The 24,942-nt window shown below is 50.5% G+C and overlaps 2 protein-coding genes across 5 annotated transcripts in view; both read left to right on the forward strand.

The window, feature by feature from the left end:
• The first annotated feature begins 698 nt into the window (after nt 1-698).
• CGN (cingulin) lies at nt 699-23,560 on the forward strand. Of its 2 annotated transcripts, none has more exons than XM_045816695.1 (21): nt 699-803; nt 6,455-7,335; nt 7,961-8,061; nt 8,178-8,247; nt 8,362-8,457; nt 9,899-10,026; nt 10,674-10,806; nt 11,095-11,307; nt 11,717-11,865; nt 12,111-12,243; nt 14,654-14,854; nt 15,197-15,403; nt 15,765-16,022; nt 16,929-17,099; nt 17,620-17,781; nt 19,008-19,097; nt 19,574-19,657; nt 19,771-19,889; nt 20,221-20,329; nt 20,717-20,880; nt 21,810-23,560. In XM_045816695.1, exons 2-21 carry the CDS (start codon nt 6,469-6,471, stop codon nt 21,949-21,951), a joined length of 3,597 nt encoding a protein of 1,198 aa, XP_045672651.1. In that variant the 5' UTR covers nt 699-803; nt 6,455-6,468; the 3' UTR covers nt 21,952-23,560. The 2 variants fall into 2 exon arrangements, with proteins under 2 accessions (XP_045672651.1, XP_045672650.1); XM_045816694.1 differs by lacking the exon at nt 699-803 and adding an exon at nt 1,143-1,300.
• A 1,216-nt stretch (nt 23,561-24,776) lies between these two features.
• TUFT1 (tuftelin 1) overlaps nt 24,777-24,942 on the forward strand; it is a 34,857-nt gene continuing 34,691 nt past the window's right edge. Inside the window, exon 1 of one of the 3 annotated variants that reach the window (XM_045817306.1) lies at nt 24,777-24,924. In XM_045817306.1, the coding sequence (XP_045673262.1) occupies nt 24,865-24,924 (60 nt within the window). In that variant the 5' untranslated portion in view covers nt 24,777-24,864. The remainder of the gene's footprint in view (nt 24,925-24,942) is intronic. The other 2 variants (XM_045817307.1, XM_045817305.1) reach the window with 2 other exon arrangements.

Consider the following 24,942-nt stretch of genomic DNA (forward strand, 5'->3'; position numbering starts at 1 on the left):
ACTTTACCCGCCAGGACCCACACCTAGCCTCCAAAGGATGGGGGGAGGGGAAGGAAGCAGCTCCCGAGAATAAACCGGACTGTCAGCTGCATTTAAGATCCAACTCAACCCTAAATACTACACAGTAAATATTTGTTGAATAGAAAAGCGAGAATATCCAGAGCCCAGAGATGTAAGCTAAATCAATCTCTTTTTTACACATCTCAGCGGTTACCATCTAGGAAGCCAACTTAAAGAGCCACAGTTTAACCACAGCTGGTGTATTAGCAGTGCCTCGTTTGCTGAGTCCCCCCGCCCCTGACTTTACTCCCCTGAAATAAATTTCCCCACTTTTTAAAAAGGAGATTTAAAATCAGGGTGAGTCCTCTTCTGTTTAGAGTGAGGATCACTCCTATTTGACGTAAATTTACATCCCCCTTCAAAGTCAAGTCCACCCCTCATTCCAGTCCATTCAGCAGATACTTAGTAAGCGTCTAATTTGTGACATTCCTTGTAGACGTTTGGGATGAAACAGCGAACAAAACAAGAGATCCTTGCTCTGGATGGACTACCGTAGGGCGAAAGACAAACGGTGCCTGTGATTTCTGAAATTAACATAAATTTGGAGGCGGATCAACACTACAGTGAAAGGAACAACGCTGGAGAGTGCTTTGTTGGAGCCAGGGGCCGGGAGGAGAACCCTGGACTGCAGCTCTGGCCTCGGGCCGGGGAACGGGGAGACGCGCTCAGGCGCAGGAGGCTCTGACGGCGGGGCCGGGGGGATCTCCGCGAAGGCGACGGGAGAATAACCTGGTTTTTGCGAAGTAGGTGAAGGGCAGGAAGGGGTTTGGTCAGAGATTCCGGCGGAGAACACCGGAGGCCGAGAGCGATTCTCCCGCTGAGCCCCGAGGATGCTCTGGCAGGCGGCTCCCGGGGCCGCAGCCCGAGGGCGGCGGTCTCGCGTGGCCCCCAAAATGGCCTCCCGCGGCCCCTGGCCGCCCCGCCCGCCTGCCCACGTGACCCCGCGCGCACCCCCGGCTCGCCCGGGCTGGCGACCCCTGGTCCGGGTCTCCGCGGCGGTGGCCCCGCCCCTCGCGGGAAGCCGACCAACCGCAGGAGGGGTAGGGCGGGTGGTGATGGCCAATGGGGGTGGGGCTGCGGAGGGGAGTAACAGGTTGGTGGGAGGGAGAGAAAGCCGGAGGGATTGCCCAGGGATTGAGGGGCTGGGGGCCCAGAGCCGAGCGTGCACCTCTGCCGGAGCCCTAGCCCAAGCCCGAGCCCAAGCCCAAGCCCAAGCCTGAGAGCGCCGAGGCCGGCTGGGGTGAGTGAACCGCGCGGGGTACGGGCACCTGAGAGGCGAGCGGGCCCTCAGGTGTATCCCAGCGGGGCGCGGCGCGCGGCGATCAGTGATATGACCCTGCAGGGCGCTGGTGCTGAATTGGAGACCGCAGGAGGGGAGGTCAAGGTGGGGTGGGAGTACTGATCAAGAGCTGGTTCCCACTCTAAGGGTGCCAGAGGCAGGTGCCAGGGAAGATGCCAGGTGAGGGGCACCTGAGGCTGAGTTTACTCCCAGGGCATGACAGCGTTTCAGGGCCAGGATCTTTCTGAAGGTCAGATGCCAGTCCCAGGGGCAGAATTTCTCTGCGAGTCGGGGGTGGTGGGGGGAAGGAGTTCGTCTCAGTTGGGCAAAGGGAACTGCTGCCAGGTTCAGAGACGAAGGGGGAGGGCATGGAGAGGTGCTGTTTCCCTGAGGTTCCTGTCCTCTGACTGCCAGTCTAGCTGCTGCAGACACCTCTCGCTAGCTTTGAGATGGCTCTGAGGTGTGGAACTTTCTCTAACCAGTCACCTACAGGTGAAGAGAGTCGCAAATAAGAAACACTGAGGGGTAGGACAAGAGGACACCCGCACCTCTTTGCTAGGTGTGAAACTGTTTAAGGCTTTCAGTTTCTGTCCTCTTTGCTTTCATGCTAGGGAGAATTTTTTTCTTCTTACTCTAGATAGGGATATGAGGAAGCAAGGTCCCTAGGCCTACAAAATATCTAGAATTCCTTCTTTCTAATGAGGCCTCTTTCTGGGGCTAATGTCAAACACTTCCCCCAAGCACAGCTACTTTCTTCTGTGCTGTTTGGTAAGGCCGTTGGGTGATGGTTGGGAGCCTAATCAATTTCCTTGATGCCTCTCAGAAGATCCCCACTATTCCCTGAAACCCCTCCAGGCATCCCTGATTCCTGCACCATGTTGGCTGTCAGACTGGCAGCAGGCACTAGCGATGCAGGAAATAGGCAGGACTCTTCAGGAGACCACAAGACTAGGGAGGTTAGCACCTCCAAGTCCAGCTGGATGACTGGCGCACACTGGGGCTCAGCAAGACTTCCGAGGCAGATTCCCTTGCCTTAGGCAGTTAAGAGCCAGCCTTAGCTTGGCCCCTTTGATGCCCTGCCTGAGGAAAGTTGTAACTGGGGAATAATTAGCAACCGCTACCTTGTCCACTGGCTGCCTACACCTGCCTCTGCACCTCTTCTTTCATCCTGGATATTTGGGATTGGGGGGCTGGCACTAGGGGACTGCTAACCCAGAGATTTGCCTGACCCTAAGAGGATTCTGGCTTCCTAGAGCCCTTCCTGCCTTTCCCAGGCTGACCTGCATGCCTTCACCTCTGTGGGAAATGAGAAGGCGCTAGGGCTGCTTTTCTTTGTGTGGGGGAGGGGAGTTAAGGTCCAGGGAGGTGGCCCAGGAAGTGTGGGATCAGGAATGCATCTTTGGGAACTTGAGAGGGAGGAGTATAGTCTTCCTGCCACAGACTGGTCAGTCACTTGCCAGGTTCTTTGTGCATTTGCTCCTCCTGCCTGTTCCCTCTCTACCTTCCGCCTCTTTCAGAGCCTTGGCCTTGGCATCTAGACTAGACAGAGTCCCTCCTCATGCCTTTGCCCCTCAGCCTCCTCTGTGGTATGGAATATCTCTGCTTTACTAGCTGCCAGTGGAGTGTCCCTGGCCCTCCCCTTCCCCTTGCTTCTCAAACCAGTCCAGCCAGTTTGCAGGGGCCCAGTTCCTCATTGTGTTTTTTCCCCCACTGGCCAAGCAGCTCTAGCCTGGCTCTCAGGTTTCGGCTTTTTTTTTTTTCCAGTGGACGAAGCCAGAAATCCACTTGAGGGGTTCTTTTTGGATCCACAGTGAACCTTCTTATCCCTGTAACTATGAGAAAATAGGAGCTGAATGATCAAGGTCACTGAGCTGTCCTTTTGTATTTGGACCATTTGCTTTTCTTGTTGCCTCTGAGGGGAGTCTAATCTCTATTCTAGTTCTCCCATTTTCTAAATCTGCCAATTATGTAGCATTAGCATACTCCTCAGTCCTGGTGTATCAGTTCTTCTGGACACCCCAAACCACCCCACCCCTACTTCCTGCCAGGAGTACAGAGACCTTGTCACTCCTAGTTGGGAGCCAGACAGTATGGCTGGGCCAGAGTTGATGGAATTGGGGCAGGGCAGGCTAATGAGTAACTCAGGGAGAAGTGGCTGTTTGGTCTAGGTTCAGTGTCCTTCCCCTCCTTGCAGGCAGGAATGGCAGAGGCAGACCAATGAAGCTGAATTAACTTGTGGCCAGAGTACAGTTGGTGAGGAGCGGCTTGGGCACATGCCAGTGGAGGGGAAAAGCAGGGTCAGGCATCTGGTGAGAGTGAAGGCTCTGGACTCCATGTTGCCTTGTGCTGGATCACTGTTTACCTGCCTCTGGGACTTACGCAAGGCCGGCCTTGGAGCTGTCCTGCTCCCCAGCCCCGCCTCACTGTCCTCTGTAACCGAAGGAGGATAGGTTTCGGGTTTTCCATGTTGAATCATTTAGAACTCTGCTTTCTGACCCACCCTAAAGATTCCTTCAGCCGTCCTGGCCCCTGACCCACATGTCCTAGGACTGAAGGTGGTTGAGGTTAGGGAGTCACTGGGTCCTAGTGGTACATTCAAGGCTGCCTCAGAACAACCTGGTGCTCTTGGGTGAGCAAGGTGCTGTGTACTCAGCTGAGCCAAGTCTGGGAACCTCTTGACCTGGATCTTGGAGATCAGTAGATATACCGACAGCATAGAGCTGCATCATGAATGAATAATGTGACTTCTGAGAGTTGGTAGTCTAGGCACATCTGGTTCCAAAATTGACTGAGTAGGGCAAGGAGTCCAGGCCAGGAAGAGGTCTGGTTACTAGGACAAACAAGAAATGGCTATGAGGACTTTTTGGGCAAATCTCTCCACTGCTGTGCGAGGCTGCCTTGGTTCAAGATACAACTTTTAACAAGTGTTTATCCACATCTACCATGTGGCAGGTCCTAGGGACACAGGAGGCAGCTGAAAGCCGTGCATGCACGGTCTTTTATCCTCTAGGAGCTTATAATCTAGTGGGGGAGACAGACAGGAAACAAGTTATCACTGTGATAAATATATGAAGTTAAGCTGAGGCAGACTCCCTGAAGGATAACTGTATAGCATATTACACTGTTCTGACCTAGTTTGTGAGGAGTGGTTGGGGAAGGCTTCTCTGAGGAGGTGACATCCTTCTATGAACCAGATGAAGCTAGGAAGGTCCTGTTGGAAGTAACATGTTGTCAGCTTTGTGGGGTAACATGTTGTCAGCTTTGTGACAGGTGTACACTGCTAGCTACATTCATATTTAATATCTTGTAATTTTTATTAAAGTATACCATAAGTAAATAAAGTGCAAAAATATTGTGTATGATGATAAATTTTTACAGTTGGATACAACCATGTAATTTTTGTCTAATTCCCACAGGTTATTACCTCATGAGGTATTATCTTTATACCCACCTTAAAGATGAGGAAACTGAGGCTCAGAAAAGTTGTGATTTGCCCAGGGTTGTACACAGCAGGTGAAGAGCAGAGCTAGGGTTCCAAGCCAGATTCTGACTCTAGTCTTGTACCTTTTCTACTGGATGAGTGGTTTGGAAAACTTACCCCTTTGTCTTGTGGCATCTTTTCTGGTTCCATTTCTTACTTGAATTCCAACAGGGCCCTGCCAACTGAATAGCCTGCTCCTTTGTATCTGAGTCAGAAGTTGGTTAAGGTCTTCCCCAGTGCCTAAATAGTGGAAGAGAGGGGCTCTTGGGCTCATAGGTGGGCTTTAAGGTGTTCATGTGAACCTCTTGAGATTCTGCGGTAAAGTTTGAGTGGGCTGTCTCCCAGGAGGAGGGTACATTGCTTTCATCGTGTTCTCTATGGAGCCTCAACCTCGGAACAAGGTATTGAGGGGTATTTTTTGTTCGTTTTGTTCTGTTTTGTTTTGTTTTTTTCCAGTAAGGTGCTCCTCCCTCCCTGGAGGCAAGGGCCTGGAATGCTAGGAATGCTCTTTCTCCAGCAGGAGACTCCCACCAAGCTTTTTCTCACCTGGAGCTTGGCCCTACCTTCCCCTCTCACCAGTTTCCTGGGCTTCCTAGCACTTCCACAGTCCCTGAAAGGGCCCTGGCTGAGTTTCCTTGGCCCAGAGCTCCACAGGGAGGTTGAGCTGAGTATGTTTGTGTCTCTGGTATGTTAAAGGCTCCTCCTCCAGTTTGGTGCTAGGCTCTGGTGGAGATTAGCAGAAGCTGAGTTCTTATTTGCTTGGAGGAGAACCACTCCCCGCAAGTTCTTGGAGTCAGAGCACACCTGCCACACATTCCATTTGCTAGCACTAGGCTTGGGCAATGTAGTCCTGGGGAGTTGGCCTGTGGGTAGTCTCGGCTCTGGTCCTCAGGGGCAAGTCTGCCTGTCCCAGGGCCCCTGGACTGGCACTTTTATTCATCATTTACATCTTTTTCTTGAATAGGCAATACACCTGCATGGTTCCCAAATTCAAAAGAGACAACAAGATGCATAAAAGAAAGCCAGTCACTTCTCCATCCCTGTCCCTACCCCTCAGTTATCCCAATCCAGAGGCATCGCTGCTGTCAGTTTGAGTATCCTCCCAGAAATGGGATGGAATAACTTGGGGTCTTCTGTATTTGGAATGAGCTGTGGGAGTGGAGGCCCCTTTGCTCTACTGAGGTGGAGGTGTCTGATAGGCAGGGCTTGGGTTCTGCCTTGCTGGGGTGGGGGAGGCACGTGGTGGTATGTGTCTACATGTGAATATCAAGCAAAGTCTTTAAACTCTTGACAAAGCCAAGCTTCCAGGAATGTACCAGAGGGAAAAGATTCTTCTGTGTCATTAGGTTTCCAAGTGTGTTCCCTGGACCAGCAAGCATCAGCACCATCTGGGAGCTTGTTAGAAATGGAAATCCTCAGGCCTCACTTCAGGCTACTGGCTCAGACACTCTGGGGGTGGGTCCAGCAGTATGTCTTTTAATGGGTTCTGGGGATGCTTCTGCTGCTCAGATCTGGTATGAGAACCACTATTGTACGTAAAGGTACTGACAAGGCAATCACCAAAGCTGGGCAGGGGAGATTTCTACATTGCTGCTTCCAGTTTCTCAGTTTGCCCTCTTTTCTTCATCTCCTAGGACCCCTCCTGCCCATGGAGCAGGCATTCACCATGGCTGAGACCCGGGGCCCTGTAGACCACGGAGTCCAGATTCGTTTCATCACAGAGCCAACGGGAACTACAGAGATGGGCACTCTGCGTCATGGGGGCCGACGCCCGGCTAAGGATGCAAGAGCCAATACCTACGGGGTCGCCGTGCGTGTGCAGGGCATCGCTGGACAGCCCTTTGTGGTGCTCAACAGTGGGGAGAAGGGTGGCGACTCCTTTGGGGTCCAAATCAAGGGTCCCAACAACCGAGGGGCCTCGGGAGCTCTGAGCTCTGACTCAGATCTCCCTGAGAGCTCCTACTCTCAGGCCAAGGAGTTTTCTGGCCCCCTGCAGGACAGCATGTCTGATGAGGAGCCTGGGGCCCACTGGAGCGGTCGGCTCCTCCGCTCCCAGTCCCAGGCCTCCCTGACGGGCCCTGCCCATGCGGGTCTAGGCAACCGGAGCACCAGCCTGCTGGAGCTGGCCCCGCAAGGAGCTTCCCCAGGGAGTACCATTGACACTGCTCCCTTGTCTTCAGTGGACTCACTCATCAACAAGTTTGACGGTCACCGTGGGGGCCAGGCCCGGGGCCGGACTGGCCGCCGCATGCGTTCACTGCCCCCTGAACAGCGTAAGCGGAGCCAGAGCCTGGACAACCGGCTCCCACGAGACACCGTTGAGGAACGGGAACGCCTGTCCTCCAGTCACTGGAGCCCCAGCACAAAACATGACAGCAACGTGGGCAGCTCAAAACAACCGGCACCGAGCCAGAGCCCTCCCGGTGGCTTTAGCCGTTCCCGTCAGACCCAGGACTGGGTCCTGCAGAGTTTTGAGGAGCCACGAGGGAGAACGCAGGACCCTGCCCTGCTGCAGGTCAGACCACAGCCCTCCGCAGCTTTCAAACCCTGGACCCTTCTTGTCAGCCCTGACCCACCAGCCCTGGGACCCCGTGCTGGTTCAAATAGTCAAGGATAGAAAGTCTCTACCTTTTGTCTTTCACTTTTTCCATCAATATGGACAGGATTTCCATGGGCAACATTGCAAAAGAAATGGAACGAACTATAGAATCTCCATCCACAAGCGTGGACAGTTACTTGTCCTTTCCCAACCATTAACGGTGCCCCGGTCACTAGTGCTTGCTAGGTCCGTAGCATCCACAAGGCAGGCTTGGAGGATATGAGCAGCTTCCTGGTTCTCTTGCCAAAACTCCCACTTTGTCTCCCACTCAGGAATGCAAATAAGTGGAGGAGTGATTCTCCCCTGAGACAAAGTTAAGCCCATTCTAGTGGTAAATCACCTACAAACCCTAATATGTATCTGTCAGTATTGCAGAATTACTTGTGACACAGCTCACAGCTGGTTGAGATTTGCTTGTTTGAGGAAATTTCGATCTGTAGCTCAGGGCTCAGCAGTGCTGCCTCCTGATCCCCCTTCAGGCTTATTCATTGTGCTTGAAGGGGCTTAATTTTCCTATTTCTTTGGGTTTATTTTTTTGCAGTTCAAATCAACCCCAGACCTTCTTCGAGACCAGCAGGAGGCAGCTCCACCAGGCAGTGTGGACCATGTGAAGGCCACCATTTACGGCATCCTGAGGGACGGGTGCGTAGGGGACTCCTTTTCCTTCCTTTCCCATCCTCCATACTCTACCCTAACTTCCCTCATTTCGGCTACCTCTGTCCTCCACTAAGCTTTGCTTCTGTCCCTTTATCCTCCAGAAGCCCAGAAAGTGAAACCTCTGTGAGGAGGAAGGTCAGCTTGGTGCTGGATCAGATGCAGCCTCTAGTGGTGAGTGGTCTTCTCCTAGTGAGAGCAAGGCGCAGGGTTAGGGTCTTTTTGGGGCCTCAGGATCTGGATGTGAACTCTTCCTCCCCTCCACCCCCGACCCCATGTCTCTGGCAGATGGCTTCTCCTGGTTCTGCTAAGGCCCTGGCAGGGCAGGGCGAACTCACCCGAAAAGTGGAGGAGCTACAGCAAAAGTTGGATGAAGAGGTGAAGGTGAGGAGAGGTTAGAGGCACAGGGGGGATAAAGAACCACAGGGGAAAAGAACTTTGGCCTGAGCTGGTTTCTCCAAGCAATGGAAGGAGCACTCAAGTGTCCTACGAGACAAGAGGACACGCTAGTCCCGGCGAGGACTTCTGGGCTTTGCTGGAGCTTAGATAGGAGGAGCACGTTCATCAGGAGTCCGGTTGCTTTTCATTCCTTTTTTTTTTTTTTGGCAGTTCCCATCTTGGCTCTGCCACTTATTAGATGTATAAATCTTGAGAAAAATGTGTAATTCAATTCTTTTAATCATTATAATAATGATGGCAATAATAGTAGCTGTCATTTATTGGGTATAATTTCTGTGGTAGATTCTGCCCTGGATACTATGTAATAATTATAGGGACCCTGTAAAGTAGGCATCCTGAACTTTTTTTTTGATGATGAGAAGATTGAAAATCAGAGAGGTTAAGTGAATTGTTCAAGATAGCAAGTTGCAGAGAAGAAATGGAAAAATTCAGGTCAGTCTTATTCTAAAGCCTATGTACTCCTCCCTGCTTCCAGCTCTTACACTGTTGCCTGTGTGTTGTTGGTGCTCAGTAAGTGTTGAATTGTAACTCCCTTTTGTTTCCTGGAAAGTAGTGTGGTGTACTAGTTACATGGGAGCTTTGAATGAAATTAACAGTCCAAATCCTAATACCCTTAGTTGTGGGCTTTGTAACATCTTGGGTAAGTTCTTAACTGTTCTAAGCTTCAGTTTCCTTGATTGTAAACTAGGGATAATAATTGAATTGTATTAGTTATCTATTGCTGCGTAACAATTACCTCAACACTAAATAGCTTCCAGTGTCTGCAAACTTCCCAGTGTCTGGAGGCCCAGATTTCGGGAGCAGCTAAGCTGGGCAGTTCAGGCTCAGGGTCTCCATGAGGTTCTGGTCAAGGGGTTAGCTGGGGCCACAGTCATTGGGAGACTTGACTGGAATTGGAGGATGTACTTCTAAAATGGCTTATTCAGTGGCTGTTGGTTGGAGGCCTCAGGTCCTTGCTGTGTGGGCCTCTTCATAGGGCTGCTTGAGTGTCCCCCACAATATGGCAGCTACCTTCCCGCAGAGTGAGTGAAATGAGAGAGAAAGTAAGGAGGAAGCTGCAATGCCTTTTTATAACCTAGTTTCAGAAGCTACATGTCATTTCCCCCTTTTTCTATTTGTTAGAAGTACAGCCCATACTTAAAGGGAGAGGCTTCACCTTTTGAAAGGATTGTCAAAGAGTTTGTGGATGTATTTTAAACTATCACATATACCAAGGTTATTATGAGGGTTAAATGCGGATAATCTGTCAAGTTCCCTAGTATAATACCTGTCATATAGTGAGTGTCGATAAATGGTAGAATTCCCATTATTCCTGGCCCTTCTCAGAGGTTCTCTCTACTCTCTGTTTTCTATTTCTTTTTTCCAGAAACGGCAGAAGATAGAGCCATTCCGGGCTGAGCTGGAGCGGCGGCTGCAGGAGAAGGCGGAAGAGTGCAGCCGGCTGCAGGAGCTTCTGGAGAGGAGGGTGGGGGAGGCCCAGCAGAGCACTAAGGAGTGAGTGCCGCTGACAGAGCCTGTGGGGCTGCATGGGGCCTGTCAGAGTTAGAGGCTGCCCAAGGCCAAGGGAGACAGGAAGCTCCCAGAAGCTGAAAGGGGCAGACAGGTGGTTCAAAGACAGGGCCTCTCTCTTCACCTTCTCCATCAGTAATGGTGATGGTGCAGGAGTTGGGCTCCCAGGTTTGCCTCTGTACCTCAGGTTTTATCTGTAAATTGGGGTTAATGATAGTACCTGCCTCAGAGGATTGTTGTGAGGATTTGATCTTTCATTCGGCAGATGTTTTTGCAATGAATGCCATGTGTGAGGCGCTGATCTACAGTCCCTGGGGTACATGGTGAACCGTACAGATGAAGGACGCTGCTCTTCAGGAGCACGGTTTCAAGTGAGGGGGACAGGCTGTAGGCAATAAACGTTCTTAAGTATATTTCTCAAATGTGAAAAGGGGGTAAGCTGTAGTAGATCAGGAGGTCCAAGTTGTGGGGGAGCAGGTTCCAGTGTTAAAATAAATAGCATAGTCAGGGGAAGGCTTACTAAGATTTGAACAAAGGCTTGAAGGAGGTTTAAATGAATTGATATGTATAAAGTGTTTACAAAACCTCCTGACTCATGTTGCTCAATAAAGTTGTCTGTTGCTAATTATTAGGCTCCAGAGCATGAAGCTCCTCCTGGACCAGGGTGAAAGGGCACGACATGGGCTGGAGACCCAGGTGATGGAGCTGCAGGACAAGCTAAAGAAGGTTCAGAGTCCAGAGCCAGCTAAGGAAGTGTTAAGGAAGGTAGGGAGCTTCATTTGGTACCCCGTCCTCTGCTTCCATTCTGCAAGAGTATCTTCAAAGTATGGGGAGTACCCCTTAGGGTGCTTTCAGACAGGCCCAGTACAGCCCAGAATGGTGGGTTTCCTTTATCCTAACAAGGCATGTTAGAGGGCAGAGAACACCTGGTACTATGCCTAACAGATTACAAAGTGCTCAATAAATATTTTTTGATTGGCTGACTGAATGAATGACTACACAGGTGGATCTTAATAGGTGGTCACCTCTGTACTGGCACCTTAACTTTCTCAGGACCTGTTAGAAACCCGAGAACTTCTTGAAGAGGTCTTGGAGGGGAAACAGCGGATAGAGGAGCAGCTGAGGCTGAGGGAGCGAGAGCTGACGGCCCTGAAGGGGGCCCTAAAGGAAGAGGTGGCCTCCCGTGACCAGGAGGTGGAGAGTGTCCGGCAGCAGTACCAGAGAGATGCAGAGCAGCTCCGCAGGAGCATGCAAGACGCAACCCAGGCATGTGACAAGAGCGCGGCTGGGAAGGGGACTGCCCTGAGGTCTTCGTATTTTCAGACTTTTCATGGTTATAACTGGAACTTCCCCTAAAAGACATTTGTGAGATGTAATGAAACTTTGGTCAGGAAACCTACAAGGGCAGAGGAGGGGATGCAGGCCAGAAGTACCAGAGGGTGTATAATCTAGCCCCATGGGGAAATAATGGGGGAAGGCGTCCTACAGATAATGGAGGGGTGGACTGGGACTTGTGGGGAGAGCTTTCTGTTAGCATCCAACCAGGTCCCACCGGGTGTCAGGGCGTGCAGCTGTTGCCGCTGGGCCTGAGCCTCCCCTTCTGCATACTCATACTTTGGTTTGAAGTGAGCTCTCCCCTCTGAGCCTCCTGGTCCCCGGACTCACCCTTCCCTAGGACCATGCAGCATTAGAGGCTGAGAAGCAGAGGATGTCAATCCTGTTGCGGGGGCTGCAGAGGGAGCTGGAGGAGAGCTCTGAGGAGACCGGGCATTGGCAGAGCATGTTCCAGAAGAACAAGGAGGAGCTTAGAGCCACCAAGCAAGAGTAAGGACCTTGACCCTCTCCCAGGAATACTTAACCATGATTCTTACACATATCCTGCTTCCTTTCCATCCATGCTGTGCTCTCTGCTCCCCCATTTCTCAGTCTACTCTTTTATACCCACCTTCCTCCCCTGAGACTGGGTACCCAGTGTGTTAGCCTCCAGGGAGGTGGTTTTTATTGTTCTGCTAACCTCTCTAGGCAGGTGGCCTGACCCTGTCCCTTTTCATTCACCTGTATGGTCTCAGAATGCTGCAGCTGCGGATGGAGAAGGAGGAGATGGAAGAGGAGCTTGGGGAGAAGATAGAGATCTTGCAAAGGGAATTAGGGCAGGCCCGAGCTTTTGCTGGAGATTCTCGCCAGGTGGAGGAGCTCAAGAAGGTATTTGGGAGATGGGGGAGAGAAGAGCAGGCTGGGGTGGTGGGTGCCTACCTCACCTGTCCATGGGGCCCCCACACAAGTGTGGCTGCCTTTCTCGTGCTCGTTGGTTTGCAGGCCTCACGCTGCCTGCTCAGCCTTACCTCTCTCCAGCACACAGTCTTTGCCCCCAGCAGGACTGAGGGCTGGTCTCTTCAGTAGAGGTTCCTAGTGGAGAGGCCTCTCTGTGGCCAGGTTGAATAATATATCCAGAGGTTGCTGGCTGCTTCCCAAGAAACCTCATGGGTAGTGACTTTTAGGTGGATTTGTGAAACACCAAGGTCATTTTTTGCAAGCTTGGGAACCTAACTTGGTCACATAAGAGTTGCTCTGTCTCTCAGGGGATACTTATTAACTACATTTATCAAACAAATGTTCAGTTAGAATGCCAGTTTATTCACTCACAATGAGGACTGTCATCGTGGCCTGAGGTGCTTGCACTGGCATGGCCAGGGCACCTACATGGGAAGTCAGGTAGTAATCTGAAAGCTGCTTAGACAGTGTAGAGTCTAGACACAGAATTAAATGCTTTATCAGACATGAATATCTTAAAACTGTTAAGGGCATAAAATTGAAGTGAACACACAAAGAATTTCTTCATATTCCTAGGTTTAATTGATAAAGGACAGAAAAACAACTAATTGTTTTGGGAGATGTGGACACTCAGAAAATACCTCCTTGAATCTTAGAGACTGGCATCTGTGGCCTCCTGAGCACCCTTCTAGGTCTCTCTTTCTCCGATTGGCTGAGCTGGCTCCCAGTGCTGTATGTAGGAGGTGCTCAGTTAACGAGTGTTAATTAATCAGTGCTCATTTATCATGCCTTTACGGTAAGACTGCCTAGTTGTAATCAAGGTAATCACACTTTTAAATGAGTAAAGAAATACAGGTCTATATAATGATTTTCCACATATGTAAAAGCCTGAGCTTACAACAAAATATTTGGTGGAGAAAAACATAATAAATGTTAACCAAATATACTTTGGTGGTTATGAAATCAAGAGCACTCTTAAAATGTTAAGATATTTAATTACAATATTGTTACAAAGAACAAATATCAAGGACAGTCTGAAATCTCTTCACTGTATTGGTTGCATAGTGAGCCCGGACATTTGTTTCGACAGCCACAGTTGATGCGTTATGCTGGATAAAGCTACACAGTGGTAACTGGTGTTCCATATATCTGTACTCGAAGTGTATTTTATCAAGTACTTAGTCAATAAACAAAATGCACATTAGGGGTACAGACTAACCCAGTGTGATCTAGCCCATACACTGTGCTGTTTTTCTTTTTCTTGTAATTACTTGTTAGTTTCTCACGTGGAAGACTTACTATATTATATAACCTTTCAGACAAATTATGGTAACTTTATGAATTCCAGAAGTAGCTAAGAGCTAAAGAATTAGAATCAGAACTCATATTTAAATTAAAAAAAAATATGGAAGCATAGCAGCACCAGTATTTATTGTGCCACATATTCTGGTTTCCAAAACATTTTTTTTAAACAGCCAATCCTTTTTTTATCCATACCGTCATCGACTCTCACTCCACATAATTTTTTAATGGAGATTTATTTCATATATGCCATAACACTCACTCTTATAAAGAGTGTAAGTAAGTTGGTGGTTTTAAGTACATTAACAAAGCCGCACAACCACCACCACTATTGAATCAGAAGACATTTTCGTCACCACAGAAAGATCCCCACATCCACAAGCGGCCACCCTCCCTGCCCCCAGCAACCGCTGGTCCACTCTCTTTGTCTGCGGATTTTCCCTTTCTGGATGTTGCATTTACACGGACCCCTATAACATGGGATTTTTTTTATGTCCACTTCTTTCACTTAGCATAAAATCATTCAGGGTTTACTCATGTTGTCACAATTATCAGTACTTTATTATTTATGGCTGAGTAATATCTCGTTATATGGATATACCACATTTTGTTTATCTGTTCACCAATTGGGTCATTTGGGTCATTCCTCCAGTTTAGCAATAATGAGCAATGCTGCTATGAACATTCATGTACAAGTTTTGTTTTGTTTTGTTTTTACTTTTTATTTATTGATTTCTGTGAGACAGAGAGGGAGAGAGACCAATTTGTTATTCCTCCTAGTTACGCACTCATGGGTTGACTCGCCCAACCTAGCTCCCTTGCCAGGGCTGTCTTCAGTTCTCTTGAGCACATACCAAGGAGTGGAATTGCTGGGTCATGTGGTAACTCCGCGGTTAACTTTTTGAGAAACGGTACACCACTTTCCCAGGTCACCACACCACTTTATAGTCCTTCCAGCAATGTATGAGAGTTCCGTTTCTCCTCATTCTGGTATCCCAGGCTGGCCCTCTGTCCTGTCGCCATTCCCCTTCCCTTCTAGGAGCTGCGCCGGACACAAGAGGAACTTAAGGAGCTGCGGGCAGAGCGGCAGAGCCAGGACGTGGCCGGGCGACAGCGGGAGCGGGAGTTGGACAAGCAGCTGAGGCTCGAGGCTGATCGAGCCCGGGGGCTGGAACAGCAGAATGCTCAGCTACAAAAGACCCTCCAGCAACTGAGACAGGACTGTGAAGAGGCTTCCAAGGCAAGGGGAGTGGGCACAGGGCTTAGGAGGTGGAGGCTGAGGGGTCTGGAGGGCTGAGGAGCCAGAGGGCGTGGAAAGTTACCTGTCATGGGTATGTACAGACCAGATCCTTGGTCCTAGGTGTGTGGTTCAAGCAGCCAGGATTTGGCAGCGGGAGGCTGGGCTGTACCTGGTGACACCCACAGCATCCCTGTAGGGGCGGGGTTCTCAGGGAAGCCTCTGGTTGGCGGCACTACCCCACTTTAAGTCCAGTTCATGTGGCCTCTTTCGGGGGTGGTTTTCCCGGGAGTGGTCGGGAACCTTGAGCCCTGGGGTCTGAGCCGCCACTCTGAACGGCCGCAGGCTCAGATGGCAGCGGAGGCAGAGGCAGCAGTGCTGGGGCAGCGTCGGACAACAGTGGAAACGACGCTTCGGGAGACCCAGGAGGAAAATGACGAATTCCGACGGCGCATCCTGGGTCTGGAGCAGCAGCTGAAGGAGGCTCGAGGCCTGGCGGAGGGTGGGGAAGTGGCGGAGGCTCGGCTTCGGGACAAGGTGCAGCGGCTAGAGGTCAGTGCTCCTGGTGACCTCAAGGCTGGCTCCTCCAGGCCCTCTCTCCTCTAGTCCCGATGGCTAAATACTCACCCACACTTTTATTTTGCCTTTACTGCGTTTCTGTTTGCCTCCAAACCCTCTGTTCACCTTGGATTTATTTCCCGGAGTGTGCTTCGGTATGAACGTCCCAAGCATTGCACTGGTATTGTTGTCTCTTATATCCCAACTTTTGCATGTTGTGTGTCTTAATTTTTTTGCTACTTCCTCTGAACCTGTTTTCATTGCTCACCCTTTCCTTCCTCGTCTCTCCTATCTACTCACCTCCAAATGGCTAGAGCTCAAGCTTTGCCTTCTCTCGGTCCAACCCCCGTCCCAGGCAGAGAAGCAGCGGCTGGAGGAAGCCCTGAACGCTGCTCAGGAAGAGGAAGGGAGCCTGGCAGCAGCCAAGCGGGCACTGGAAGTACGGCTGGACGAGGCCCAGCGGGGGCTGGCCCGCATGGGGCAGGAGCAGCAGGCGCTGAACCGGGCCCTTGAGGAGGAGGCGAAGCAGCGGGAGGCGCTCCGGCGGGGCAAGGCTGAGCTGGAAGAGCAGAAACGCTTGCTGGACAGGACTGTGGACCGACTGAACAAGGAGGTGGGACAGGGGGCGGCCTGGGCTCAGGAGGAGGCCCAGCTCGTTCAGAAGCTTGCCTGGGGAGACGGGGTGGATGTGGGTCAGAGTGTGTGTGTGCTGTTTCCTTTCCCCCAGTACATTTCTGGGGAGACCAAGGTCAAATCTTCAAAGAGTGGCATCCTTCCTTCCTCCCTCCCTGAAGTGGTTTTTCCCTTCCCCCAATATCCTGTTCCCTCATGGTCTTGACCCTTGGAAATATCTCCTGGAATTCTCCCTTGGAAATCAGTAAGACTTAAATGTAAGAATCCTCAATGGGAGAATTTTATATTTGGGGTAGGGGAAGAAGAAAGGAAAAAGAAATAAATTGCTCGTTTTCGGCTAAGGTTGTCTTCCTAATCTGCTTCTTTAGCTAACACTTAGTGTAGTTCATCCATTCTAAAATGTACATTTTATCATCTCTGAAGTTGAGTTTTGGCTTATAATTGATGATATATTGTAGTTCAGCTGGCAAATTTTTCTTAGTGGTATACCTTATAATCATTAGTATTTTGGGTTTGCTGAAATAAGGTCATTTAAAGTTTACTTTGTATTAGGCACTGTTGTAAGTACTTTGCATAATTAACTAATGTAATTCTCCCAACAACTTTATAATGTAGGTACTATTATTATCCCATTTTACGGATGGGGAACTGAGACCGAGAGAGGATAAGTAACTTGCCTTTGGTCACACAGTTAGTAAGTGGTAGAGCCAGGATTTGAACCCAGGCAAGCTGTACATTACTAGTAGCCATACTAAGGTCCTAGGCCCAGGACTGAGCAAGAGAGGGCTGCTTTGGCAGGAAGGAGGCTCTGGGCAAGTCTTGGGAGCCTGGGCCCAGAGAAAGAGCAGAGCTATCTGTTAAAGACATGGGTGTCTCTGTGTCTCAGCTGGAGCACATTGGGGACGACTCTAAGCAAGCCCTACAGCAGCTTCAGGCCCAGCTGGAGGATTACAAGGAAAAGGCCCGGCGGGAGGTGGCAGATGCCCAGCGCCAGGCCAAGGAGTGGGCCAGTGAAGCTGAGAAGACCTCTGGGGGGCTGAGCCGGCTTCAGGATGAGGTAGGTGCTTAAGTGACAGGAAGGTGGAAACCTTCCCAGTGTCCTTGATTTGAATGAAGGTCATTGCCTCTTAACTAAACCTGTGGTCCAGGGATCCTGGGAGACCTGGGTTTAGGCCTAACCACCTCAAGTGACATACTAAGTGGGGGTGGGGGGAGGGAGTAGTCCACTCTAGATATAGACATTGTCTGTAGAACAGGGATTTCAAACTCACCTGCACATTAGAGCTACCTGGGAAGATTTTAAAAAATTCCAGTGCCCAAGCTGCATCTTGTACTATTTAAATCATCATCCTTGGGGATCAGTAGTCTAAAATCGCCTCAGGTGGTCCCAGTTTGTGCAGGGAATTTTTAAACAATAAAGAAAATGGACTAAAAGTCAGTCTGCTTTTTATTATCACCATGTGCTGGCAATTCTAAACAATGCCCATGGTGAACTGATTCTCCCTGAAGGGGCAGACTGCTTCTGCCCTCTATCCCCACCTTCTTCTTTGAGCTGTTGCATTTTCTCTTCTGCCCAGACCCAGAGGCTGCGGCAGGCCCTGCAGGATTCCCAGGCCGATCGAGATGCAGCCCGTCTGGACAAGGAGCTGCTAGCGCAGCGGCTGCAGGAGCTGGAGCAAGAGGCGGAAAACAAAAAACGCTCCCAGGACGACAGGAGCCGGCAACTCAAGGGCCTTGAGGTGGGGACATTGTGTGGTGGCCTGTGGTGGTGGAAGAGGGTCGGGGCCTGGGGCTTGGGACAGATGGGACTTCTGTGGGCAAAGGAGCCAGGACACTCCAAGCTTCCTTCTCTGCGAGGGATCAAAAACTGGCAGCTCACAGCTGATGGATTTTATTTGACTGCAGTGTTGGGTGTTTTTGGTTTTTTTTTGAGGTTTTAATGTTACTATTTTATTTATTCTATTACTTTATTTTTTGTTGTTGTTCAGTTACTGTTGTCTCCATTTGTCCCCCAGTTGCTCTTCCCTGTCCTGTCCAACCTCTGCTCCCAAAGACAGTCCCCACCCCACTGTCCTTGTCCATGGGTCCTTTGTACATGACTGCAGTGTTTTTAAGAACTTTGAATCAAGTGCCAATGTTTGGAAACTTGTGGATGTCACACAAAGATTTGGCTCTGGCTTTTTAAAATACATTTGGAAAATATGGTAACACTGACCTTTGAGCCCCGAGTTTTCTACACGGCAGCAGTGCAGCAGTGCCCAGCAGCGGCCTCTCCCCTTGAGAGTAAGCAGTGGTCTTCAGTTTACCGTGTTTGCCAATAATAATAACAATAATAGCAATCGCAGCAGCAGCAAACACTTCTGTATCATGCTCTGTGCTGAGAACTTAAGACCCATTTCATCCTCAGAATACCCCTGTGGGTTAGGGAGTCTTGTTTTCTCTGTGTTGTAGGAGGAGAAAACTGAGACACAGAGAGGTTGAGCAACTCCATGGCCACTCTGCTGGGAAGTGGTATATCTGATTTGCATGCCCAGGCTGGCTGGCCCTGAGCCCATACTCCGAGCCTCTGTGTGGTACTGCCTGGCTCGAGTGTGCTCCCCGAGTCTGTACCCTGGTGCATCTGGGTCTGGCTTTCTCCAGCTCAGCGTTGGCTTGGGCACTTGGGTGTCTCTGTTTTCCCATTAGGGAGGTAGGGCTGCCCCCCTGAGGAGAGAGAGACTCAGGTGTGTCATTCTGCCAAAGGGCTAAGACCAGTGCAGGCCCCACTCTTTCCCCTTGACGCCACACCTGGTCAGCACAGGGCACGAGCTCCATGGTGGCTCTAGGCACAGGCAAGGACCAACAGGTTATGGGGATGTGCGAGAGAAAAGTCTGGAGGCCTGTCTTTGAGAGGGTCGTGATTGGAGTTTGGCATTCTGGTGTCCAGCATTTGGGGCAGAATTAACCTGTTGTTCTTCCTCCACAGGAGAAAGTCACCCGGCTGGAGGCAGAGTTAGACGAGGAGAGGAACACTGTGGAGCTGCTGACTGACCGGGTGAATCGCGGCCGGGACCAGGTAATCCTTCCTCACCCCACAGCTGCATCTGCCCCTGATGACAGAATCTCTGGACCCTCTCAGAAACAACGTCCCCTTCCAGCTTTCATAGTCTGGGGAGTTCTGGCTGCAGACCTGTGCATGGCTGGCTTTGCTTCAGGGTCTCCCCTGCTTCGGGAAGGGCTGGCAGGTTTCCTCAGGTGGACAGAAGCCAGGGATTTGAGTGGAGGAAGCAACCCTGGTGACCTGGGCTAGTCTCTGACCTGAGTCTGGGCTGCTTCCATTCAGAACGGATGTTAGTTCCTGGTGGGACTGAGGAGACCCTATTAAAATTCTCTGGCTCCTCCCATTTGAATAGGCTGTGATTTCTTAGTTACCTGGGAACTTAGGGTTTCAGGGTTCAGAGAGCATCCTAGAGGTATTCTGCCTCGCTTGGTTCAGCCTCATGGTTTATTGTCAGCCCTCCCCAAGTCTGGTTCCTCTCACCCATCCCCTAGGTAGACCAGCTGCGCACAGAGCTCATGCAGGAGAGGTCCGCTCGGCAGGACCTGGAGTGTGACAAAATCTCCCTGGAGAGACAGGTGAGGGGGAGCCGTGGGGAGTCTTGGGGATTGATCATGGGGGGGTGGGTAGAATGACCACGGAAGGGACCAGAAGAAGAGTGCTCACTGTGGAGGCTTCCTGTCCCTCTCAGAACAAGGACCTGAAGAACCGGCTGGCCAGCTCAGAAGGCTTCCAGAAGCCCAACAGCAGCCTCTCTCAGCTTGAATCCCAGAATCGGGAGTTGCAGGAGCGGCTGCAGGCTGAAGAGAGGTGAGATGAGCCCATATTTCCTCTCTGCCTCTGGGCTTTCCGCCGCTGGGGCACCCTCCCTCATCTACCTCGGACGTGGCCAACCTGGCCTGATCTTCAACCTGGAGAACTTCTCTCTTGACAGAGAGCAGAGAGAGAGAGTTACAGAAATTCTAAAATATGAGTGATGTTTATCTCCCCAGTTCTTTGGATTTGCCCTGAATCCTCCCCAGTCTAACTGTGGGGCTCATGACTGAGAGAGGTTTTGAGGTTTTGGAGGCACTAGAGGCCAAGTAGGGTTTCCTTTAGAAATAGTGGCAGCCACAGACCTGCCCCTACTCCACCGTCTCAGGGAGAAGACAGTTCTGCAGTCCACCAACCGAAAGCTGGAGCGGAGGGTTAAAGAGCTGTCCATCCAGATTGATGATGAGCGGCAGCATGTCAATGACCAGAAAGACCAGGTAAGGACCACAGCCGGGCCCAAGCGACCATTTGGTCGGTACATACTGCACTTGCATGAAGGCCAAGGTTGGCTTCACCTCATAGGTCTTCCAGACCTAGACTTTCCTCGTGTAAGGACAGAGACTTGACTGAAAGGACTGGATTAGAGGAGTCATAGAAAGCACATGTAGTGAGTACCTGTGATGTACTAGCTTTTCTTTCTTAAGTGTTACTCATGTATAAACTCATTTAATCCCCAAGACAAACCTGTGAGGTTAGGGAACTGGCCCATGGTCCACATTTTTCTAGGGGAAGTGATCCCTTGTCAAGATTGCCACAGGGGAGGATCCCAGGCCATGGTGGCAGCAGATGCTTTTCTAATGTGGGGACTTGATACCCTTCCCCAGCTAAGCCTGAGGGTGAAGGCTTTGAAGCGGCAGGTGGATGAAGCAGAAGAGGAAATTGAGCGACTGGACAGCCTGAGGAAGAAGGCCCAGCGTGAGCTGGAGGAGCAGCATGAGGTCAACGAACAGCTCCAGGCACGGATCAAAGCTCTGGAGAAGGACTCCTGGTATGGGCTGTTTTTCTGCCCCTGCCCCTGCCCCATTGGGACAGTGGAGCAGGAAGGGGATGAGCGGTCCTGGTTGATGTTTATGGAGAGGAGGAAGTTGGGGATCTCTCGGTGTGGTTTTGGAGGTTGTAGCCCCACGAGAGCAAGCTCTGAAAGGGGCTAGTAAGTCTCCCTGGAAAACCAGGTCATAATGCAGGTGGCAGACATGACTCAATTCTAACACCGAGGGTCCCGTGGGAATCAGGCCTGAAATGTACATTTTTGTCCTCTGAAGCTGGCTCTGCTCAACGATAAGCACTGTTAGTATAACCCAGATGCTTGAGCTCAAGGCATAAGGAGTGAAACTCCCTACTTTGTGATATAGGCCTTTACAGCCATCTGGCACCTGCATGTCTCTCAGACACCATCCTGAAAAGATTTCGGTGTTTCTTTAATTGTTATCTATAGATAGGGTTAGTTTTTTACGCCTTTAGCCTATTGGACATTGATTGATAAGCTGTGCACGTGTGCTATATCCCCTTGCACTTCCCAATCCTAATAAAAGCCGGGTAGGAGAAGGGCTGGGGCATCCTCCACTAGAGGGAATCGCTACCCCTTTTCCTGCCGGAGCAACAAGATTGCGGCCTGGACAACTCATTATTTCCATCCTATGGTGGCCCCCTGGGGGACCTTGCTGGCCGAAGTCCCCCTGAGGAGGATCTCTCAGATGGGACTTCAAAGTTACTTTTTTCTGGGTGGAAGCCAATATGATTGATTACCTTTTAGTATCTCAGCCCCCATTCTATACCCCATCTCCCCACATCTCTGATTAGTGGGGGATCTTTTGAATAGCTTTAAGTCTTAGAAGAATTGGAAGTCTCTTTAGCATGAAAAGGATGGCTACCTAAATTTTTCTACCTCCATTACTGGTATTCCTTTCTCTGACTCAGGCGCAAAGCTTCTCGCTCAGCTGCTGAGTCAAGCCTCCAACACGAAGGGCTGAGCTCAGATGAGGAATTCGACCGTGTGTACGATCCTTCCTCCATCGCATCATTGATTACGGAGAGCAACCTGCAGACCAGTTCCTGTTAGCTTGCTGTCCACAAGAGCCCAGAAACCACAGTTTGAAGCCTATCCTGGCCAGCCCTGCTCTACCCTGTCTCAGGTTCCTCATTCCTGTGGAGGACCGAATCATTTAGACCTGAGACAGGGAGGGTGTGAGTGATGGTGATAAAAGGGTATCAGCACTAAGGTGGCAGACTTTCCTTTTCCTCTTCAGGAGTGGGTATTTTGTTGGGCCACCTGAGCATGTAAGTGCCGAGCCCTCCCTCTTCTCCCTCACAGCAGCAGCATGGTCAGCATATAGGCGAGGGAATTGAGCAGGACAGGAGGGGAGAGAGATTGCCATGTATGTAAAGCTTTATTTCTTTAGTCCTTAACCCTCAGGCTCAGGGAAGTACCCCAGATGATTCTGCTCCCTTAACTCCTGCAACTTGCTTCCCTCCCACTCCGGAGCAGGGTGAGGAGGGTGTTATGGGTAATGGACACGCTGGCGTGGCTCCACCTGCTCCTCAATGCTCCTCTTTGCACAGTCATGGGGCCTATGTGGTAGTCCCCACCCACCTCCAATCCTATTTTTTGTCTTTCTCAAGCAAGTGGATCCAGGAGACCCTTTCTCCTCCCCTTTGCATCTTTACCATTCCTAAATTCCTTATTTCCTCTCTGCCTTAGCCATGGTGAGGAGTAAGGATGCTCTTCTTGCCTTTTATACCTACACATTCATACCTCTCCAAGGTCCAGCCTTTTCCCATCCAGGGCCCTCAGCCTTTCCTGTGGCCCCAGTAACTGATGGAGAAAGCTACTGGGTTCTCTGCTGATGAGCCTCTGGGAGACGGACTTTGGTAGTGCCATGATGAGGTGGTGGGGCCTGGTTCTGCTCAGGGTTTCCGTCCTTCCTCCTCCCTCTGTGACTGTGGATGTGTTTACAAGGTGGTTGTATCTGAGAATGCTGACAACTGTCTACACAAGTTGAAAAGCAGAGATTTCAGCCCTTAGTGGTATGGTTCAGTGGGTTTGGCATCACCCTGCAAACTGAAATGTCACTGGCTCAATTCCTAGTCAGGGCACATGCCTGGATTATGTGCCAGGCCCCCAGCTAGGAGTGTTCAAGAGGCAACTGATCAATGTTTCTCTCATACATCGATGTTTCTCTCGTTCTCTTTCTCTCTCCTTTCCCCTGTCTCTAAAAATAAATAAATAAAATCTTTAAAAGAAGAAAAAGAAAAGCAAAGATTTCAGTCCCTCCCTGACTATCCTTTCTTGTGACTTCTCTGACCAGTGTGCCCATCCTCAGTGAGGAACTGAAGGACCCTCATCTCAGAAGCTTGGACTTGATACAGGGCTTCCTAACAGGGCCTAGAGGCGGACTCTTGGTAGAAATGGGAAGAAGCAAAGCAGGGTTTATTCCTCCTTTGGGTTTTGGGGAGAGCCAAGCCCTGGTGGGGAAAACGTAAGGGAGATGATTCACCTCATTTCCTAAGCAAACTCTGTGAGGAGCCTGGGGGATGAAGAAGGCTGTTCTCACCAATGACCTGTGATTTTGATTTAAGAAAATTCTCTGCAAATCAGATATTTTCTTCCAAACCAATCCAGCCTTGATTTTTATTTTAAATTAAATATTAAAATTATATCTATACTGAAATCCTTGACTTGGTTGTTTTTTTTTCTTTTTTCATTCTTTTTCCTAGCTTATTGGGAGGGCCACATAGTATGAAGAAACTATTTTAACTGCACAAGGTAGAGGCTGAAGCTGAGTTTTCTTTACCCACTTTTTAGAAACCCTTTACAACAGATCAGATGGAACCTAGGGACCTGGGAAGTGTTTATACACCTCCATTTTCTCCTAAACAAGCTCCTGGGAATAGCAGGGCCAGTAAATGCCTTCTTTGAGGGTTAGAGGAGACACCAGAACTGGGTTTTATTCCCTTGGGGCATAGGGATATCCCCAGCATTCACCTCCTAGGTACAAAGACGCATCCATTCCTGCCTGGCACAGATCCAGTCACTACCTGGGAGAGGGAAGCTTCAGTCATCTCTGCCCTTGTGTTGTCTTGAAGAGAAAGCTAGCTGTTCACCAGAGCCTATTGCTGGATTCAGGGGCACTGCCCACTCAAGAGTGTCAGACCTTTTCTTGCCTACCTTCCATGTGGACTGTAAGCCAGTGAAGCAGCCACCTGCAGAAAGCAGCTGGGCTGGGAAGAGGCTCCAAGGGCTTGCTTGGCCACCTCCCTTTCAAACCCTGGAGCAAACACCACTGGAGAAATGGAGGCCATCCTTATACAAGAAGACAAATTCCTTTTAAGGACTGGTGTCCCACCTCTCCCAACCATATAAAGGCAGCTTTGGTATAGCTTCTGTAAAACAAGCCCCACCCAGAGCCAAGCTGGCTTTGACTTTGGCCTGGGCCTCCTGCCAGGGAAGGGCACCTGCCAGACTGGCTTAGGCCAGTCTGAGTGAGCTGGCCCTTGGTGCCTGCGTTTCTACGCAGGTAGAGGAAATTTGCTCAGCTTCCAAAAGCCTGCAGACTGGCCTATAAGCGGGGAGAAGAGAATGTCTGGAAGCTTTTTTCCAACTCATTATGTAGGGCCAGGCAGGGTGATTCTCTCTTACCAATACTGGTCTTGGAGTTGAAAGGACACAGCCAAACTAATAAAGTTTGAGGTACAAACACACGATAGACAAAACTTGAGTACAGTAGCCTCAGGTAGCACCCAAGCCCCACCTCTATGTAAATCTGAGCTAGCGCAGATGGGCGTGCCCTGAAGCCTCTAGGCCACGCCCATCTCACATTTTCCTTCACGGTGGGGAACAGCGCCTTAGGGGCGTGTCCTGTCTCCAGTCCCCGCCCCTGACGCACCTATACAAGAGGTAGCTCCGCGCGCGCCGCCTCGTTGGAGCCGGACAGCTGGACCGTGGGCTCGAATTTGCTGCCCACGCGGGAGGAAGATGAACGGGACGCGGGGCTGGTGTACCCTGGTGGACGTGCCCCCGGAAGGGCAGACCGAGGTAAGAAAAAGTGGCGTC

The sequence above is a fragment of the Phyllostomus hastatus genome, unplaced genomic scaffold, assembly GCF_019186645.2.
Source record: "Phyllostomus hastatus isolate PE091 unplaced genomic scaffold, TTU_PhHast_1.1 phas_scaffold_216, whole genome shotgun sequence".
Classification (NCBI taxonomy): domain Eukaryota; kingdom Metazoa; phylum Chordata; class Mammalia; order Chiroptera; family Phyllostomidae; genus Phyllostomus; species Phyllostomus hastatus.

Excerpts from the sequence above, each read along its gene's own strand:
- CGN (XM_045816695.1), top strand. The coding sequence starts at position 6,469 with ATGGAGCAGGCATTCACCATGGCTGAGACCCGGGGCCCTGTAGACCAC. Across the intron at positions 17,100-17,619 it reads TGAGCCGGCTTCAGGATGAG|ACCCAGAGGCTGCGGCAGGC; the intron begins GTAGGTGCTTAA and ends TCTTCTGCCCAG. Across the intron at positions 20,881-21,809 it reads GCTCTGGAGAAGGACTCCTG|GCGCAAAGCTTCTCGCTCAG; the intron begins GTATGGGCTGTT and ends TCTCTGACTCAG.